At 32.9% G+C, this 17242-nt stretch overlaps 1 protein-coding gene across 5 annotated transcripts in view; it reads right to left on the bottom strand.

Moving 5' to 3' along the window:
* The window catches only part of LOC150082806 (casein kinase II subunit alpha), a 193364-nt gene that overhangs the window by 113785 nt on the left and 62337 nt on the right, over nt 1-17242 (bottom strand). For all 5 annotated transcript variants that reach the window (XR_016547143.1, XR_016547144.1, XM_090376828.1 and 2 more), the window contains exons 5-6: nt 5031-5142; nt 1913-2014 (exon numbers count right to left, since the gene is read on the bottom strand). Coding sequence is in view for 3 of the 5 variants with exons in the window: in XM_090376828.1 (XP_090232954.1) it covers nt 1913-2014; nt 5031-5142 (214 nt within the window). In the remaining 2 variants the exon portion in view is untranslated. The remainder of the gene's footprint in view (nt 1-1912; nt 2015-5030; nt 5143-17242) is intronic.

Genomic DNA, 17242 nt, shown 5'->3' with positions numbered 1-17242 from the left:
GAAGTCTTGGGTGTGTGTGTGTGTGGGGGGGGAGGTTGGAAGTAAGGGGGCTGATAGAAATCCCTATACTTCTAAAGGGCAGATACATTTCACCAAAAATTCACTGACAAGAGGTGCCCAATGAGTTGAGACATTGTGAAAGAGAACTTGGTTCTTTTCTTGCCTCAGAAGAGGTTTTCTTCTTCTGACTGTGTTATGAAGATAGAAAGCTGATATAGGTAGTCATGTTAAGCTAGTAGAGCTGACTGAATCATCATACTGTTTGGGCCTACATGGATGAGGACTGTCCTCCACTGATGCATGTCCTTTAAAGAGCAGGTGCCATTCGTGCACCTACATATGCAAAATGGGTTCACCCTCTGTAAATGTCTCATTAGGTTTACAACAAAATGTTTATGTGCTGCTCAGGCTGAATCATCTTCACAGAGACCAATTCACAAAGCTGCAATTTGACAGTATTCACTGAGCATATTCGACTAAATAACATCATGCATCTGTTTGAAGATGCAAAGCAAATACCAGACCCACTGTACTTGAATACCTGCATGTCAACATCACCCATGCAGGTGTTTACAACCATCAACACTGCTGACAAGTGTTAAATGTTGCACCTATTTTTGACCAAAATATGGGTAGTAAACTTGAACAAATATACTTTAAACAAATATAATACAGTTGGATAATTCAAAGCCAGCTGGCAATTATTCGCATTAACAATTTTGTCATGCTGCATATAGGACTATGCAATTCTTTAAATTTCTACAAGTGAATAATCATCACTTATTATTTCTTTACAACACTAAGCAAACTTTCAAAATTTGCTTATTTATTCTATTTTATTCAATATTTATACCCCTTCTGACGTGTCAACAAGCTCATTAACAACCAATTATTCCTATCAGTACCATCAACAATAGAGTAGAAACTTTACAACTTAATATAAACAGTTAATTTAAAATTAACTATCAGTGATTAAGCTATACTTGTGGCAGACAAAGAAAGACGTGATATGTTCACTCACATAATTAAGATTTACTCCAGGGGCGTATGTATAATTACTGTGCACATATAAAGTAATTTAAAAGGTTAATATTGCTTTATTAATAATATTCTACTTACAAAAGAGATTATGTTCAGAAAATTGCACCAAATTAAAAATCCCATGCTTATTTCGCATCCTTAGTACAAAAAAATAATAATAATATTAGTAATAACAATAAAACAAACAAGTAAATAGATAATTTGAAATAATTTTGATGCTCCTTCAGCATCTTTTTTTTTTTCACACCAGTTTTATGATTGCAAAAAAAAAAAAAAAAAAAAAACTTCGAAATCCTTTAATGAAAGTTTTTTTAACCACATTTGCCCTAGATTCTGCTTCACCAGAAAAATAAGGAAGAATTTGTTCATTACCATAAATTAAAAATGCATTTTATAAATGTAAAACTGTTTCCATAGCATAAAATTCCTTTATATGGTTAACAAAAATATTAAGTAGTGCAAAGCATAAATCAGTGGAGGGCATTGAGTCCTTTAAGAGCATGACCTTAAATTTTTTTATTTTTAAGAGAAAAACTACACCAAAATTACACAATGTATTCATAAATCAAAAGGGTATTGTAATGTATTCATTGTAACCTTGAAACCTTGAAAGTAAAATTATCATAAAAATAACTTTTGAAAATAAAATTAATCATGCATAATGTGGAATTCATGTAAATATATTATAAGGTTATTAATATTTTTCTATTATTCTCTACTTTGGTATAAATATTGTTTTCACAAGAAATAACTAGTTAATGAATTAATATAATCTGAAACTGAATGCAGACATTAACATATTTAAAAAATTGAAGTGACTAAAATTACTTTAATTCCACTTAAAGATTTAATTTTTTTTCCTGATACATACTACTGGATCTTTCACAACAGCTTGTAACGTAATGATATTTGGTCCACCCCTGAGATTTTCTAATATTTTTATTTCTCTTTTGATTTTCTTCTTCTTTACTGGCTGAAATGAAATATCAAATCAAATATTTTACGTATTTTAGCCATATTAATTATAGTTTCAAATAATGTCTAGTAATAAACTTAGAGGGAAGAATAAAAAAATGTTCATACACACAGCACAACACATTCAAATATAAACATAACTCACTAACAAAACAGTGTTACAAAAAGGATATGCAAGCCTGTCCCAAAATAATTTTGGAAATTTAAATCAGGGTAGCATGTCTGTTTACTCATAAGGTCTCTCTCTGAAAAACCTTGCATATGTATTTCTATAAAGTGGAGGGGGTGCACAAGTTGCTGCTATAAGACTACAACTCCCAAAGTTGAGAAATAGATACCGGTTCAGAACAAGGGCATGGTTCCATTTGGTGGGTATTAATTCTCAATACTCAAATGCAGCTGACAGGAAATCCTCATGATATCTATGAGACTTTGCTACAGTTCTTGAAAGTTTGAGTCTTAAGTGCATTTCCAGAATCCCTTGAACCTCATTTGTGCACTTGGAGTCCATATTTAATAGGCAGCTAATTTCAAGAGGATTATGGCCACCAAAAAATAAACCTTGGCCTACCCAATTTTTATGGGACTTTTTAAAGAATACCAAGCGTTAGAACTCACTGGAAAAGATCTCTACTCAGATCTCTTGAACTTACTGGTGTGCCTGTAGTAATAAGAAATCTAGGCTTTGGAATAACCAATTTATTTAATGAAGCTTTTCAAGGGCTAAGCATACAAATCATTGTCATTCAATGAAAGAGCAATGGATTACAATTCAATGTGTGGTAGATATCATATCAAATAATACTTTATATGAGTGTTCAATAATGATTCATCATATACACTTTGTGGAGTATGTAAGTTACCACTTTCAACAATTTCTGTAATGTATATAAAGTAATATTATGTCAGTTTATTTTATGGTGTATGTCTTTTTCAGAACTGTATACTGTTAAAAAAAACAGCATATATGTTAAAAATCAAATATGTTAAAAATCCCCACAGAGACAAATCTAATTATAGTATCACTTTAAAATACAGTCCATCCCCATTCTCTATCACAGTCTCATCCTTCTACTAAATTTTAAATGTAAAATTCAACAGCTTTTGAATTTTACTTCTACATCCAAATGAATGAATGATAATCAGATGAAGCAGTTTGGAGAGCACTGTAAATGAGTTTGATGTTATCATGCAAAAGCATGCTTTTTTTGATCTACTAAAAGTTTTGTTTTCTGGAATTAAGGCTTGCTTTAAACAATTCAACTGCTGAGAGTATTATTCAGCAGTGATTTGGTTGCAACAATACAAAATGAACTACACCTCGAATATGCCACTATATGAAAAACAACCTTTGGCAAGTTCAAGACACCGTTTAGAATACCTAATGGATAGTTGAATCCTTTTGTTTAGATTCAACTGTTAACAGTATTATTCATTCTTGTTAACAATATTATTCATTCAACTGTTAACAGTATTATTCATTTTCTTGGAAATTCTCTGATGAGAATTTCCGAGAAAATCCTCATCAGTCATTTACAGTGTGCATTAATTACTTTAATAATAAAAAAATAATAATAAAAAAATTAAGTTGACAAGCATCTTTAAGTTCTCTGTGAAAAAACAGGCTATAACTTGAAAGGGAAGTATTTCTGGATCTATGGCCATATGAACTTTTTTTATGATCCACACGCTCAGTAACTTTTTTCAAAAACAATCTCTATATACAAAGGTTGATTCAGAAAGTTACAATATCAATGTCACAATAAATTCAATGACAGATATATTGTGTCAGTCAATCAGCTGATAAATTAGTAAACTAGTGTTAATTTTATGAAAAACCAACATTGAGCAATGTGATATGCTGAATAGGCCACATGCATCATAAGTTTGTCCATTAATGATACCAAAGTATAACACGTGAAAAATACTGATGGAAAAATAACATATATTCTTACATCAGTATTTTTCTTGTCAGCAGTCAGGATAGAAGCATATTAACACCAAGTGCTACAAAAGGCCAAAATGGATGGTGACAAATACCCCAGCCATTCCAATATGTCCTCAAACAGTTGGTGCAACTGAAGGACATGAATGTGCTGCTCGTTAGCAGAGTGTTGAGGAAACTAGTAATGGAATCGCCACAATGAAATGGTAAGAATGGTGAGACATGGTCCAAGATTGTACCATTCTTAAGAATGATTTGAACACATTTATGAGCACAATGACTACAGATGACAATATGTACCACCACAATGAGGTCACTGTAGTTACCTCATTGTGGTGGTCAGTGTTGGCACAACATTTCTGAACAGAATTGTGTACAGAGATGAAAGCATGTTTTTATAAACCCCCCTTTCCCCCACAGAACAAGTGCCATGCCACTCTTCAGTTTGGAAGAAAAAAGTCATCACCTCGCCATAAAAAGTATCACTGGGACAGATGCAGGTAAAATCACACTGTTAAGTTTCTACAATATCCAAGAAACTGTTCATTATAAATTCATACTAGAAGGGCACAGTGTCAGTAGGATATTGCATGAGGAGATTTTACACCTTCTGCAGGACGTCATTTTCCATAAAAGGGCAGCAGCTGCAGAATGGCAAAAACTGGTTGATGCTGCTTCCCTATTCCCCAGCTCATCAAGCACTAAATGTACAAGGTGCCTGGCAAACATAAAGATGACAGTACTGAAAAATCCACTGCACTCCCATCTCTTTCCAACAGACTTTCAGCTCTTCAGAGTTGTGAAATCTCAACTAAAGGGATGGAGTTTCAAGTGCACAGAACAAGCAATGCAAAAGATGCCACAACAGTCTCTGAAAAGCATTCTTGAAAATGATTTCCAGCAGTGCTTCCAAGAATTACACAGCCATTGACAGAAGTGTGTAGCTGCCAAAGGTCACTGAAAGCAGTTTTATGATCTTGAATTTGCATCATCAGATGACAAATCCATTATCAGAACTTTCTGAACCAACCCTCATAATAAAACTGTTATAACTTCAGTGAATGCTCACCTTTAAAATCTTAACTACACACTTTTCATTGTTAGTAATATTCACTGCTTCAAATACCTCACTGTATTTTCCTCGGCCTAATTTTCTAACCAATTGATAATCATCTTGATTTCTAATGAAGGAAAAAAAAAAATTCATTAAAATAGATTGCAAAAACACATGAAAAACATTAGTAAAAATGCGTGACAAAGAAATAAAGAATATAATGTATTTTAACATATAATCCCAAAAATTGACTCCAAGCAATAGATTGCAAAAACACATGAAAAACATTAGTAAAAATGCGTGACAAAGAAATAAAGAATATAATGTATTTTAACATATAATCCCAAAAATTGACTCCAAGCACTACTATATGCAGGGTGTTTCAATTAAAAGCAACAGGATCTAACTTACTTATTTTTAGATTTAGGCTATTTGTTCTCTACCCAAATATGATGTTTCTTGTCATATCTGCATTGAGTGTCACCATCAGACAATGATTTCTAATTTAGCCTAATGAACTTTTTTTCCCCCTTTCTTAATGAGGGAAAGTTGTTCCCTATCCTCAGTTTGATCTAAAAACATCAATCACTGGTGCACTTTTGAACTGACCTAAAACAATTTTATCTTAAAAAAAAAAAAAAAGTTGCAGCATGAGGAAACACAATACAATCACACTCATACAGCTGGCACAGCTAAACACACTGTGAAAAGCCAACATCATACAGCTATGTGTAGTCCTCCCTACTCATTCAAATAAAATCAATTTATATTTATCTCTCAGAATGTAAGTTGATGTCTTTAGACTAAACTGAAGACAGGGAACAACCTTCCCACTGAGAATAAAGCAATTAAAATCAACAGTAATACTTAACCTAATTTTAATACAGAGTTCAAAAATAAGCATGAAGACATGAGTGCATTTTAACTCAAACACCCTGTATATGTTTGCTATACATCTTTTCTCTAAACACTACTTATATTTTCAACACTTATTTCAATTATCAGTATTCTCAACAACCACTCACCTTATTTGACCTCACAAAAGTGATCCACAATATTTGTAGTATATATTGCCATATAGAGACTAAGGAACCCTCTACAGGCCAAACAATGCAGCACTGCTTGTACATGCACATAGCATGTGATATCTTTCAGCACAGCTTTAACCAAAATACTGTATTGTAACCATTATCTTGTAGAAGCATTGCTTCTGTATTAAGGCCACATGATTGTGTACTCTGAGCACTAAAATGGTATCAATAAAACCTTGTTTCTGTTTCATATATTCATGCTTTACAATGAGAAGTTAAAAATTAGGAACTTTAGGTTGTATTAATCTTGCATAATTTGAATACATGACAAATTATGTTATGCCAATAAATATTTTACTTTAGTCGCACACATTAATTCCTCAGGATGGAAACCACACGGATACTGCTTATAGGCATATGATGCAAGAAAGCAAGCTTATACAACATCAGCCAAAAAAAAAAAAAAAAAAAAGAACCTTCCCATTTCACCCATTCATTCACTCCAAATGTTTGTCTAGTTCAGCCTTTAATTTATTTAAGCTGTCAACTTCCACAACAACAGATAAAAGTTTGTTCCAGCAAACAACCACCCACTGGCTAAGGGCAAATTTTCTATCTCCAGCAAAGTCAAAAAGAATTGGAGAACAAGGCCAGTGCTGTGCTAACCAGACACAGCACTCACCTTTGCCACCCTCTCTTCTTGCCTCCTTGTGGTGCCGTCAGGTACTGGGAGCAAAGTTGCCAGAAACAACTAAACAACACAACAATATACATGCATTGCACAAACATATGGCTACTTTCACTTCTGGTCATTTTACAGAGTTGTGCATCAGCACTGTGTACCATGGCAGAGTTGATCCAGTGTTCAGGAACTGCTCTACATAAGACACCACACATGTCCACATATTCATGGTGTGAAGTGAATAAGCTTGGAATTTCTGGATCTAAGGGTGCTCGCATGTAGAACACAGGTGACAGCTTACTTGGAACCAGCAGCAACATGCAGCTTAAGCTTCTCATTGGGTATGAACACATAGAAAGCAGTAACCAGTGCAACTGGTTACTGCTTTCTATGGGGTAAGCTTTATGGGCGCCACTGTATTCTATGTTACTGTGCGATGGAGTAGGTTTCATGGGCACCACTGTATTTCGGAATGTTAATCCCTTTAGCTCTCGGGTAAATTGGTACCGTAAAATTGCCGATCAATCCCTCCTGCAATTCAGCGGGTGTCCTGTAATTTACAGGTGAAAATTTATCAAAAGATAAATAATTAGGGAGAAAAGAGGAGCAGGCGGTTTACTAATGCCCATCGCAGGACATTTCTATAAAATATTCGCTGGAATGAGCAATGAAATAATTGAAAGAGGAAGGGAATAATATTTTTACAGGCGAAGAATTTAAAATTCATCAAAGGGAAAAAAAAAAAAAAAAAATGTTAAAGTTGTGAAGTGTTCAAAAGCTATATATAAATAAGTGTTAAGTATTGATACATAACAATTGAGAAAAATGGAAAAGAAAAACTGGAAAGATGAGGAGGTAGCATAATAATAAAAGAAAAAAATAATACATTTTAAACGTAAGATAGAATTATATACATAAGTATATTGTCCAATGCCGAACAATCCTGGCATCTCTTAACAGTGTCAACCACCAGAATTGCACAAAAACATGATAATATCAGTTTTTTTGTGCAAGCTTTGTTTTTAAAGACTAATCTCCACCATATGTAGGGTTACCAGATTTCCTCATTTCCAAGGACATGCCCTAGTTTTTGAGGCATCCTTGGATGTCTCACTTGCTTCCTAGTTTTTTTATAAATAAAAAAAAAAAAAAAAAAAAACCATCTCGTCATAAAATGAATTTTCCTTAAATATTTTGCTTTTTGCACTTTCGGGCAATACAACAGAATAAATAAAATCAATGCGCTGGTTGCATTAAGTGGACTATATTATCTTAAAATTACAAAAATCAAATTATAACTTCGCAACAATGTCTCTCTCGAACTCAATGACACTCGGACGAGATCAGAAATCTCTGTCGTCTCTCTCTTGAACCCAACATTTTATAATTACTCACTTTGTAATCCAAACTTACTGAAAATGATTGGCAGTAACAATAAATACTGTATCGCAATTTTTAGTAATAAATATAATTTTTAAAATGTCCTCGTTTTTTCCTATTTTGTCCTAGATTTTGAATTTTAAATCTGGTAACCCCATCATATACTCATGATAATACTGAGTAAATAATATATTACATTTTGGTCGTATTGTATATATTGCCACAGCAAATGGCACTCGTCCATAAACACTGTAATACAAATATTAAGCCGTTATATACTTCTATGTACCTCATATCATATATATATAAAGACTTCACTCCTATAACTTTTTTTTTCACTGATATAAATTTAAAGTTAATTTATTTCAGTGCCCATTACAACGCGTGTGTGCGTGCGTGCGTGTAAATGGGTTTTCAATGCAACTCTTTGAAGGAAAAGTTTAAAGAGTTAAACAGAAAAGAGATATACAGTAGATGAAATGGTTTCAGTGAAAGCAAGGTTAATAAATTAGGCATGATAAATGCACCTAAAAGTGCAAAGCAACATTAAATGATGCAAGAGTATATTTAAGTTGTATTAATATTAAATTAAATAAAGTATGCATAAATGGATGTGAAAGTTACACACAGTGCCCGTAACTATAAGGATTAGAATGAATATATATATATATATAAAAACTGTTAAAAACTAAAAAATTATAAGTTTGGAGAAAGAAAGAAACACAAAAAGAAATGAAGAATAAGATGACCACGCTTGTGGGGAAAAGAGGAGTTATATATGCATATAGACAAATGTTATTATCAGTGTATTAGGTGGGGGTGCTGAACTGTCAGGTGTAATTACCATGGAAGAATTGAGAGCACATGTATGCCAAAAAACAGATTACCTGAAATGAAATCAAATGAAATTAACACAAGCATAATTAAAGTAAGTACCTAAAGCCGTGGGTCCTAGGACTTTTAACTACTACTTCAGAGGGTCGGCAGCAAAAATCATAGGAGCCACTGCAATAAGCTGGGTCTCTGTTTCTGTTATGATGCACACATTAAAAGTATACGTACACATCACAGCTGACCCGACAGAGACCAAGAGGAAAAATTAAAATTAAAGAATAAATGAAAAATATATAAAATATAAAAAATAATAAAGTTAAGTTAAGATCATGCTGATAGATTTTATCATATTTTAATTTTATAATTTCTCTTCCCCCTTTCTTGGACCAAAATTGCCCACCCATATTTGATGCTGGCTATTACTTTGTATATTAATTTAATCATTTTTGCTTTACAGCTCCCTTCTCTCTAATTGGCTACTCAATTCAGCCTATTATTTTGCTTAATTCATTATTTCATTAGGATATTCACACTATTTCTCTTTCTCACGCCTTCAACATCTCCAATCTCTGCTATCCTTCTTCTATTAGTTTTGGCATTGTGTAATTTATACGCATCCAGCTTCACACTTTTTAACAGACTTATTAATTCTACCTCACATATAAAATAGATTATATATATACACACACACACAGCAGGCTCCCGTTATAACACAGTTCGCTTTACGCTGATTCGATATAATGCTGTTCTTATATTATAACCACTATCTGACTATAACGCTGTCACAGATCACTATAAAGCTCTTTTACAGATTGCATTTTTGGCATATTTAACAAAATCGTTTCATTTGATGGAGTCGATAGCTTGAAAATGAATATAAAAAATACGGTTAAAACGTTTCCCACGCAGAACTGAGAAATATTCCCACCCTCAGTGACTTGTTACGTAGTTCCGAGATCAACATTTTAAAAAATGATCAAGTATATTGCTTGTGATATTTGCGTTATATGCATTTATCCGAAGTCTAGTCATCACTCAGTACAGTATTAGACATCGTGCATAATGGACAGTTTACTTGAACATTGTATCGCAATTAATGCAACCAACGCAGTTACATTTTCAAAGAGTTAATAATGGCCGATAAGAATGAAAAAGCAACAACGTCTGGGCGCAGTACAAAGACTACAAATGTAAGAAAAAGACTGAATTTGAAAATTAAATTAGACGTTTTGAAGCGAATCGATTCCGGTCAAAGACAAGAGCGGATGTGTGCCATAATTTAGGACTTGCAAGTTTAACTGTTAGAACAATCATAAAAAAAAAAAAAAAAAAAAAAAAAAATGAAGAATTAATTTTAGCAGTGGGAAAGATAGCTGTTCCACTGCAAGCAACAAGGGCTAGGCCGGCTATTAGGATTGAAATGGAAAGACTAATTTTATTGAAGATAATATCCAATGCAGAATTCAGTTAAGTTAAATATTATAAATAATAAAAGAGAGAGAGAGAGAGATTAGCCTATATGATGATCTGAAGAAAACTCACCTAAAAAAAAAAAAAAAAAAAAAAAAATGGAACCATTTAAAACTAGTAAGGGCTGGTTGAATAGATTTAAAATCCAGGGAGAAGCCACAAGTGCAGATCAAGGAGCCGAAAGTTTCAAAAAAGAACTTGTTAAAATTATTAAAGAGGGGTATCATGTGTTATACTTCAAGTTTTTAACATAGATGAACCAGGACTTTTGTGGAAACGAATGCCTAAAAGAAGTTTCATATTAAAAGAAGAAAAAAACATGCCAGGTTTCAAAGCGGCAAAAGATCGGTTGACTTTATTGTTGGTGGTAACGCTGTGGGGGATTTAAAATTAATACCCCTTTTAGTTTATTTGGAAGAGGGCCAAAGTTCAACCCAAAATCGACACATTTTTCATAATTAAATTCATCAATTAAATTCATGATTTTAATTGGAATTTTAAGTTTAATTTTGATACATAAGTAGTTCCATATAATTATATAAGTATGTAATGCAGAATATTTTATATGTACAAATATTTGAATATTAAATATTTTGACTGACATTTGTGTATCTTTTCACTACTGTTTATTATTGATTAGGAAATATCCTATAGCACTGACTGCAACTCAAAAATACATGTTACCTTATGGGAGTGCGGCACTTGCTTAGCGTGGATTCACTTAGCGCTCTGTTTTTCCGGAATGCATTATCAGCGTTAAGCAGGGGTCACCTGTGTGTGTGTGTGTGTGTATATATATATATATATATATATATATAGGTAATGCACTGCATACATAAATCTATAAATTGTTATAGAATTGTATATTGTGATTTTTTTTTTTTTTTTTTTCCAAATTGTAATTGTGAGTTTCTGTTATAAATTTTTAACTATCTTGTTTGAATGTAGTTTTTCTGTTTATCCCATATTGGTTGTCGAATATAAACCTTTGAAATCAAGGCTTCTATGTCCATGTTCAAATAAATGTGTGGCGTCGACGACCAGCGAGCTTAAATAAAAATTCTTTTAAGCAAGCAGGGGGATTAGCACAAACAGCACTAATCAATTCTGATACATTTTTGCATAACCACTGTCTAAAAGTGACAGTGGAGATGGGGGTGAATCACTTTTCCCATTAATGGATTAATTTCAGATGATTATTAGTGATTTTTTAGGTATAGCATGTAATAGAAATCATGGTGTACGATTTCTATTACTTACGTACAGCAGACTCTCGATTTACCAGGACACATCAAGACTCCAAATAAAAAAAAAAAACCAACAACCAAAAATCATAAAATTCAAGTAATAACTAAAATAGTTATAAAAAGATGTTTTGCAAATCGGAAATAAGCAATAAGAAGCGGTGTTATAATTCGTCATTGGGAAATTAATGTACCTATTATTTGCAACCGTGCAGTCTTCATACCCACGGCTCAAAAAAAAAAAAAAAAGAAAAAAGGAAAAAAAAAAGACCAAATGTTTAGTTTGTTTTAGTGCGTTGCATTGATTGTCGTGTTCCGTTGCACCGCGAAAAGACAAATTTTTTCATTATTTATGTCAGGGATGTCAAATTTTTTTTTTTGTTTAGAAATGGCAAAAATGATGGGTAGTGCAAAAGAGTAGTACTTTCAGTTAAACAAAACCTTGAAATTATTTAAAAGTTTGAAAACAGTGCATCCATTAAATCTCTAAAGAACCATTATAATCTTGGTGACCAAATCATACACAACATCGTAAAAATATAGGAAAGCTATTAGATTTAAAATCGATATTGAAAAAAATAAAGAGAAGCATCGGACTGGACACGCAAGTAGTGCGTGGTAAGTTTTTTCGTTTTTTATCTATCGCCATATTTTTTACGTAGGTTGCTGAACATTTTTCAATACAGTTAAGTCCCCGACTTACGCAACTACGTGAATTTTTTTCACAATTTTTTTTTTTTTTTTTTATCAAAAGCAAAAAAAAAAAAAAAAATAAGAAAGAAGAGAAGATTCTTACAATTTATTTATGGTTTTTTTTTTTTTTTTTATATGACTGAAGACTTCAGTGAAGGGAGAACACATTTCACTATAATAACGTAAAAACCCACAGAATTCCAGCTATCAGTATTATAGCAAATGCACTACCCGTTTATAATTGGATGCATGAACAGAAAAGCCCAATAACCCGGTAAGCGCAAATTGTTTTTATTGTTTTATGGTAGTGACCTCCAGAAATGTGCTTTAGTAAAATGTGAGTTCACATGGGGTGATAATAGTGAGTTTTTGCTTTAACCCTGTGAAGTTCTTTACAGAAAATTTAATTTTGACCATTATCATGGTGCCAACTAAGAGAATAAGTGACAGCAGTACTAGTAAATCTACCAAGAAAAGGAAAGTGATCGATTTGGATCAGAAAATTAAACTAATAAGAATGTATGAAAATGGTCGAACATTAACAAGTATCGCGCTGAATTCAGATTTGTACCAATAATAATATAGTAGCAATGTTATCAGTCATTCCAGAGTTACGTAAATCTCAACGAAATAAGTCCTGAAACGTATCTCTTGCGTATGTCGGGGACTTCTGTATTTTTGGATTAACCGTCAAATCGATTATCCAGGATTTGTTTTTTATCCTCTATCCCAGAAAATTGAGTCTACTGTGTGTATATATATATATATATATATATATATATATTAACATTAAATAGAAATCATACGGTGCATGATTTCTATTGCTAAATACAATTATGTATTTTTCAAATTAATTAAGTTTCATTTAATGTTAACTGCAGATGGAAAACCTAGATTAATTAGAAGGTAGGATACATAAAACCGTTGGGTGTTAGACCTTACTGTCTTTTTTTAGGCCATGATTTAAAATATAATGCATATTTTACACACCGTGCAGGCTGCAATTTGTTGTACAAAGCAAAACAGTAAGAAACTTAAAAAAAAAAAAAAAAATACTTCAATGATAATAACATTCAATGTGATTTTTTTTAAAAAATCAAAAAAAAAGTATAAATCCAAAAATTGAAGAAATGAAAAGTTAATTTTACATATTCCAAAACCATTTCTTCCTTGTCATACTTATTAATTTTTGCTCTTTTTGCAAGATTTGAAAACAATAAGGAAATGATGGGTATACCCAATCCTCGTACATTATAGTAGACAAAATTTTGAATATGATATTCAAAATTTTGTAATTTATATAACGAATTGGGTGGTTACAAAAGGCAATTTTTAAATAAATCAGAACAAATCAAGAAACGTTATGTTTCAAATTCGAATAATAAATGGTATTAATATTTTTTCTTACTAACATTTCTTCATGGTATTCCTTTTTATATACAAAATGTACCCAGTTGACACTTTTGTTCCATATTGTGCATTTAACATTTATGTTAAATGCACAATTGATGCATAATTTATGTTGGGGATTAGGTTGATCGAAATCACAGAGTGGGTGCGAGAGTACATGTGAACAGGCAAAGTTTTTGCTTTTTTATTGACTTAAATTGGCATATTAATTTATTTTTTACAGTTGCTTTATATTTCTAGTAACAATACTTTAGTCTAAACTGAATTTAGATAAAGATTTTATAGGTTATTCCTTAGTATCGGGTAAGGGTATCAAATCCACGTGTGAACAGGTTTTACAGCTCCTGCAAATGAAATTTTAATTATACTTAGCCGCTTTATTGACTTAATTGTTAGATTAAATTATTTTCTATAAGTAGCTTAGAGACCTGGTCAAGCTCCATGGTTTATTTTGAATTTAGATAGCGCGATTTGGAAAGTAAATAATACCTCGTGTCCGTAGATTAACCGTTCATAACTTGCCACCATTCTTATATGATACGTGTGCTAGTGTAAGGTTTAACGGAAAACTAGATAGCAAGTACAGTAGTATCAATTAATCAGTAAAATTTATTAATCTTATTAAATTTCACTGTCAGTTGAATAGCACTTTTTTTTTAACTAAATAAATATAGCACCCTAGTTTTTACAAACGTTAACATCATAAATTAATACATAAGTTGACAGGGGATAAGAAAGTCCCCTGTCATATAACGTAACTCGGAGATAACATTCGATACCGAAATACACACACATATATATATATATATATATATTAGATAGTATGAATCAGAGCTGTAATACTCAATATGTTCTACGTTGATAATAATATTAGTAAATTAATAAGAGGAGTTTACCTCAATATAGTACGTGGAACACTTCCGTATGCTACCCTCCAGAAATTAAAACGAAAAAAATCGACAACTTACCGGTACATTAAAATAAAATATAAATAATTAAAGTAAAATATAAATAATTAAATTAACACAATTCAAAATCAAATCAAAACAATTAAAATTCAAATTAACGCAATTAAAAGAATCTAACGAAAAAATTCAAAACGATTTTCCTTCCTTAGGAAGGAAAACGATTCAAAACGATTTTCCTTCCTTAGGAAGGAAAATCGTTTTGAATTTTTTCGTTAGATTCTTTTAATTGCGTTAATTTGAATTTTAATTGTTTTGATTTGATTTTGAATTGTGTTAATTTAATTATTTATATTTTACTTTAATTATTTATATTTTATTTTAATGTACCGGTAAGTTGTCGATTTTTTTCGTTTTAATTTCTGGAGGGTAGCATACGGAAGTGTTCCACGTACTATATTGAGGTAAACTCCTCTTATTAATTTACTAATATATATATATATATATAGTGTTATAACTGCAATAGGATATAAGTTTAGGATTATATTTTGTATTGGAATTTCATTGAACTTGAATAGAAATCATGACTCACACCAGAGCAGCAAAGCAAAAGGTTCAAACTAGTGGAAGTGCTGTGGCTCAGGGGAGAACTGAGGGGGGGGGGCGGTTGTCCTCTGAATCAGTCCATTGAAATGCACTGCTTGTTTGATGTTTGTGGAGCAATCAGGAATGGGACATGATATTGCCAAGATATTGCACACGCAAAGACATGATATTGTCTTTGTGTGTGTGCGCGCGATGTAAGGAGTGTGAGGAAATCATGTGCCAACTTTAAGGGCACAAAGGGTGATATTGTTGTACAAGTTGGCACTAATGATATTAAGAGTAGGAGACCGGCAGAATTACTTAACAAATACAAGACAATGCTGAAAAAAAGCAGAGTTAGGGTTAATATAGTATCTGCAATTCTGCCCAGACACGATAGGAGGGAGTATATGCTGAGAGCCTTGTCAATCACAATTCAGTCCTGGAGAGATTGTGCAAGGCTCAAGGGGTAGAATTTTTCTCAGCCTTGTCTGTGCTTGTTAACAGGAGAGGCTGCTTCTACAGGGATGGGATACACTTAAGTAGAAAGGGTGTAAGAATATATTTGCTTATGCTATCGAGGCAGAGTTAGGTGGGTCGGAAAACTGCTAGCTTTGGGGGGGGGATACACGGCCTAATCGATTAACAGTAGCCGCTGGCAGAGGTAAAAGTGATTCTTGCACTACTTCTACTGAAATGTAATTGAGCAGCAGTCTGAAAAGCAAGGCAAAGGGAATTTCCAGGACTGCTGGGAATCATAGTGGAACAATTAAATACACGTGGTAGTAGGTATTGCAAGGTGGTAGATGACTTTCATCAAGGTGAAATACCACCACTTTGCTTATTGGAGGCTTGAAGTGGTGAAACCCATGTTTAGTCTCTAGAGCAAAGTTTCTGGCACCACCCCCCCCCCATACTTCTCCTTCAACCCATGCACGGTACTAAGTACTATAGGTTTTGATACCTTTCGTGTTTGGGGTTTTCATAAAAAAAAAAAAAAAAAATAAGAGTATAAACAGGTGCATGTATACCAATGTTAGGAGTATAGTTAATAAATTCGATGAGCTTGAAGTGCTAGTCAAGACATCAAAGGCAGATACTATTGGGATATCAGAGGCATGGTGTCACACAGACAAAAGCAGTGCAGAACTGGAATTTGGGGAGTACAATGTGTACACAAAGGATAGACGGGACAGGAAGGGAGGAGGGGTTATGCTGTTAGTCAAGAAACACAAAATTTAAGGAAGTGCATCCAATTGATGTGGGTGGACAATGCAATGTTGAGTCTGTTTGGTATGACATAAGCACTGAGAAAGGAAAAATGAGAGGTGTATGTTATAGGCCTAATGAATCTGATGATTATAATGAGCAATTGTGCAGAGAAAGAGAGGACCAGTAAATTAGAGTGTCTTATAATGGGGGATTTTAATTTCCCAGATATTGACTGCAATTTGTGGGTTAGTCACTCACACACTAGGAAGGCTTTTGTGGATTTATTGGATGATTGTTTCCTACAGTTCGGGAGGCAACTAGAGGGAGTAATACTCTTGATCTGATTATCAGTAATGATTCTTCATGCATCAAGAATCTGCAGATAAAGGAACCACTAAGTGGCAGTGATCACAGTGTGCTGAAGTGGGATTTACTCAAAGAGGTCACTACCATCAAGGGTAAAGGGAAGAGTTTTTGCTTTTCTAAAGGTGACTACGGTGGTCTGAGATAGTATTTAAATTCTATATGGTGGAACCAACTGATGATGTTACCAACAGCAAATTCAAAATGGGAAGCATTCAAAGAATTAATCTTGGAAGCTACTAGGCTTTTCATACCAACAAAGAAATATTTAGGCCTAAATGGATGTCAGATGAACTAATTAGACATATGACAGAGAAGAAAAATGCATGGGACACATATAAATTAACATGTGACACAAAAGCCTATGATAGATATAAGCTGGTTTGTAACCAAGTTACAAAGGACGTTAGGCAGATTA

Source organism: Mastigoproctus giganteus, chromosome 7 (genome assembly GCF_048544385.1).
Source record: "Mastigoproctus giganteus isolate SK-2022 chromosome 7, ASM4854438v1, whole genome shotgun sequence".
In the NCBI taxonomy this organism is placed as follows: Eukaryota; Metazoa; Arthropoda; class Arachnida; order Uropygi; family Thelyphonidae; genus Mastigoproctus; species Mastigoproctus giganteus.
Note: the sequence above shows the minus strand (reverse complement) of the source record. Positions and strands in the feature narration are given on the sequence as shown.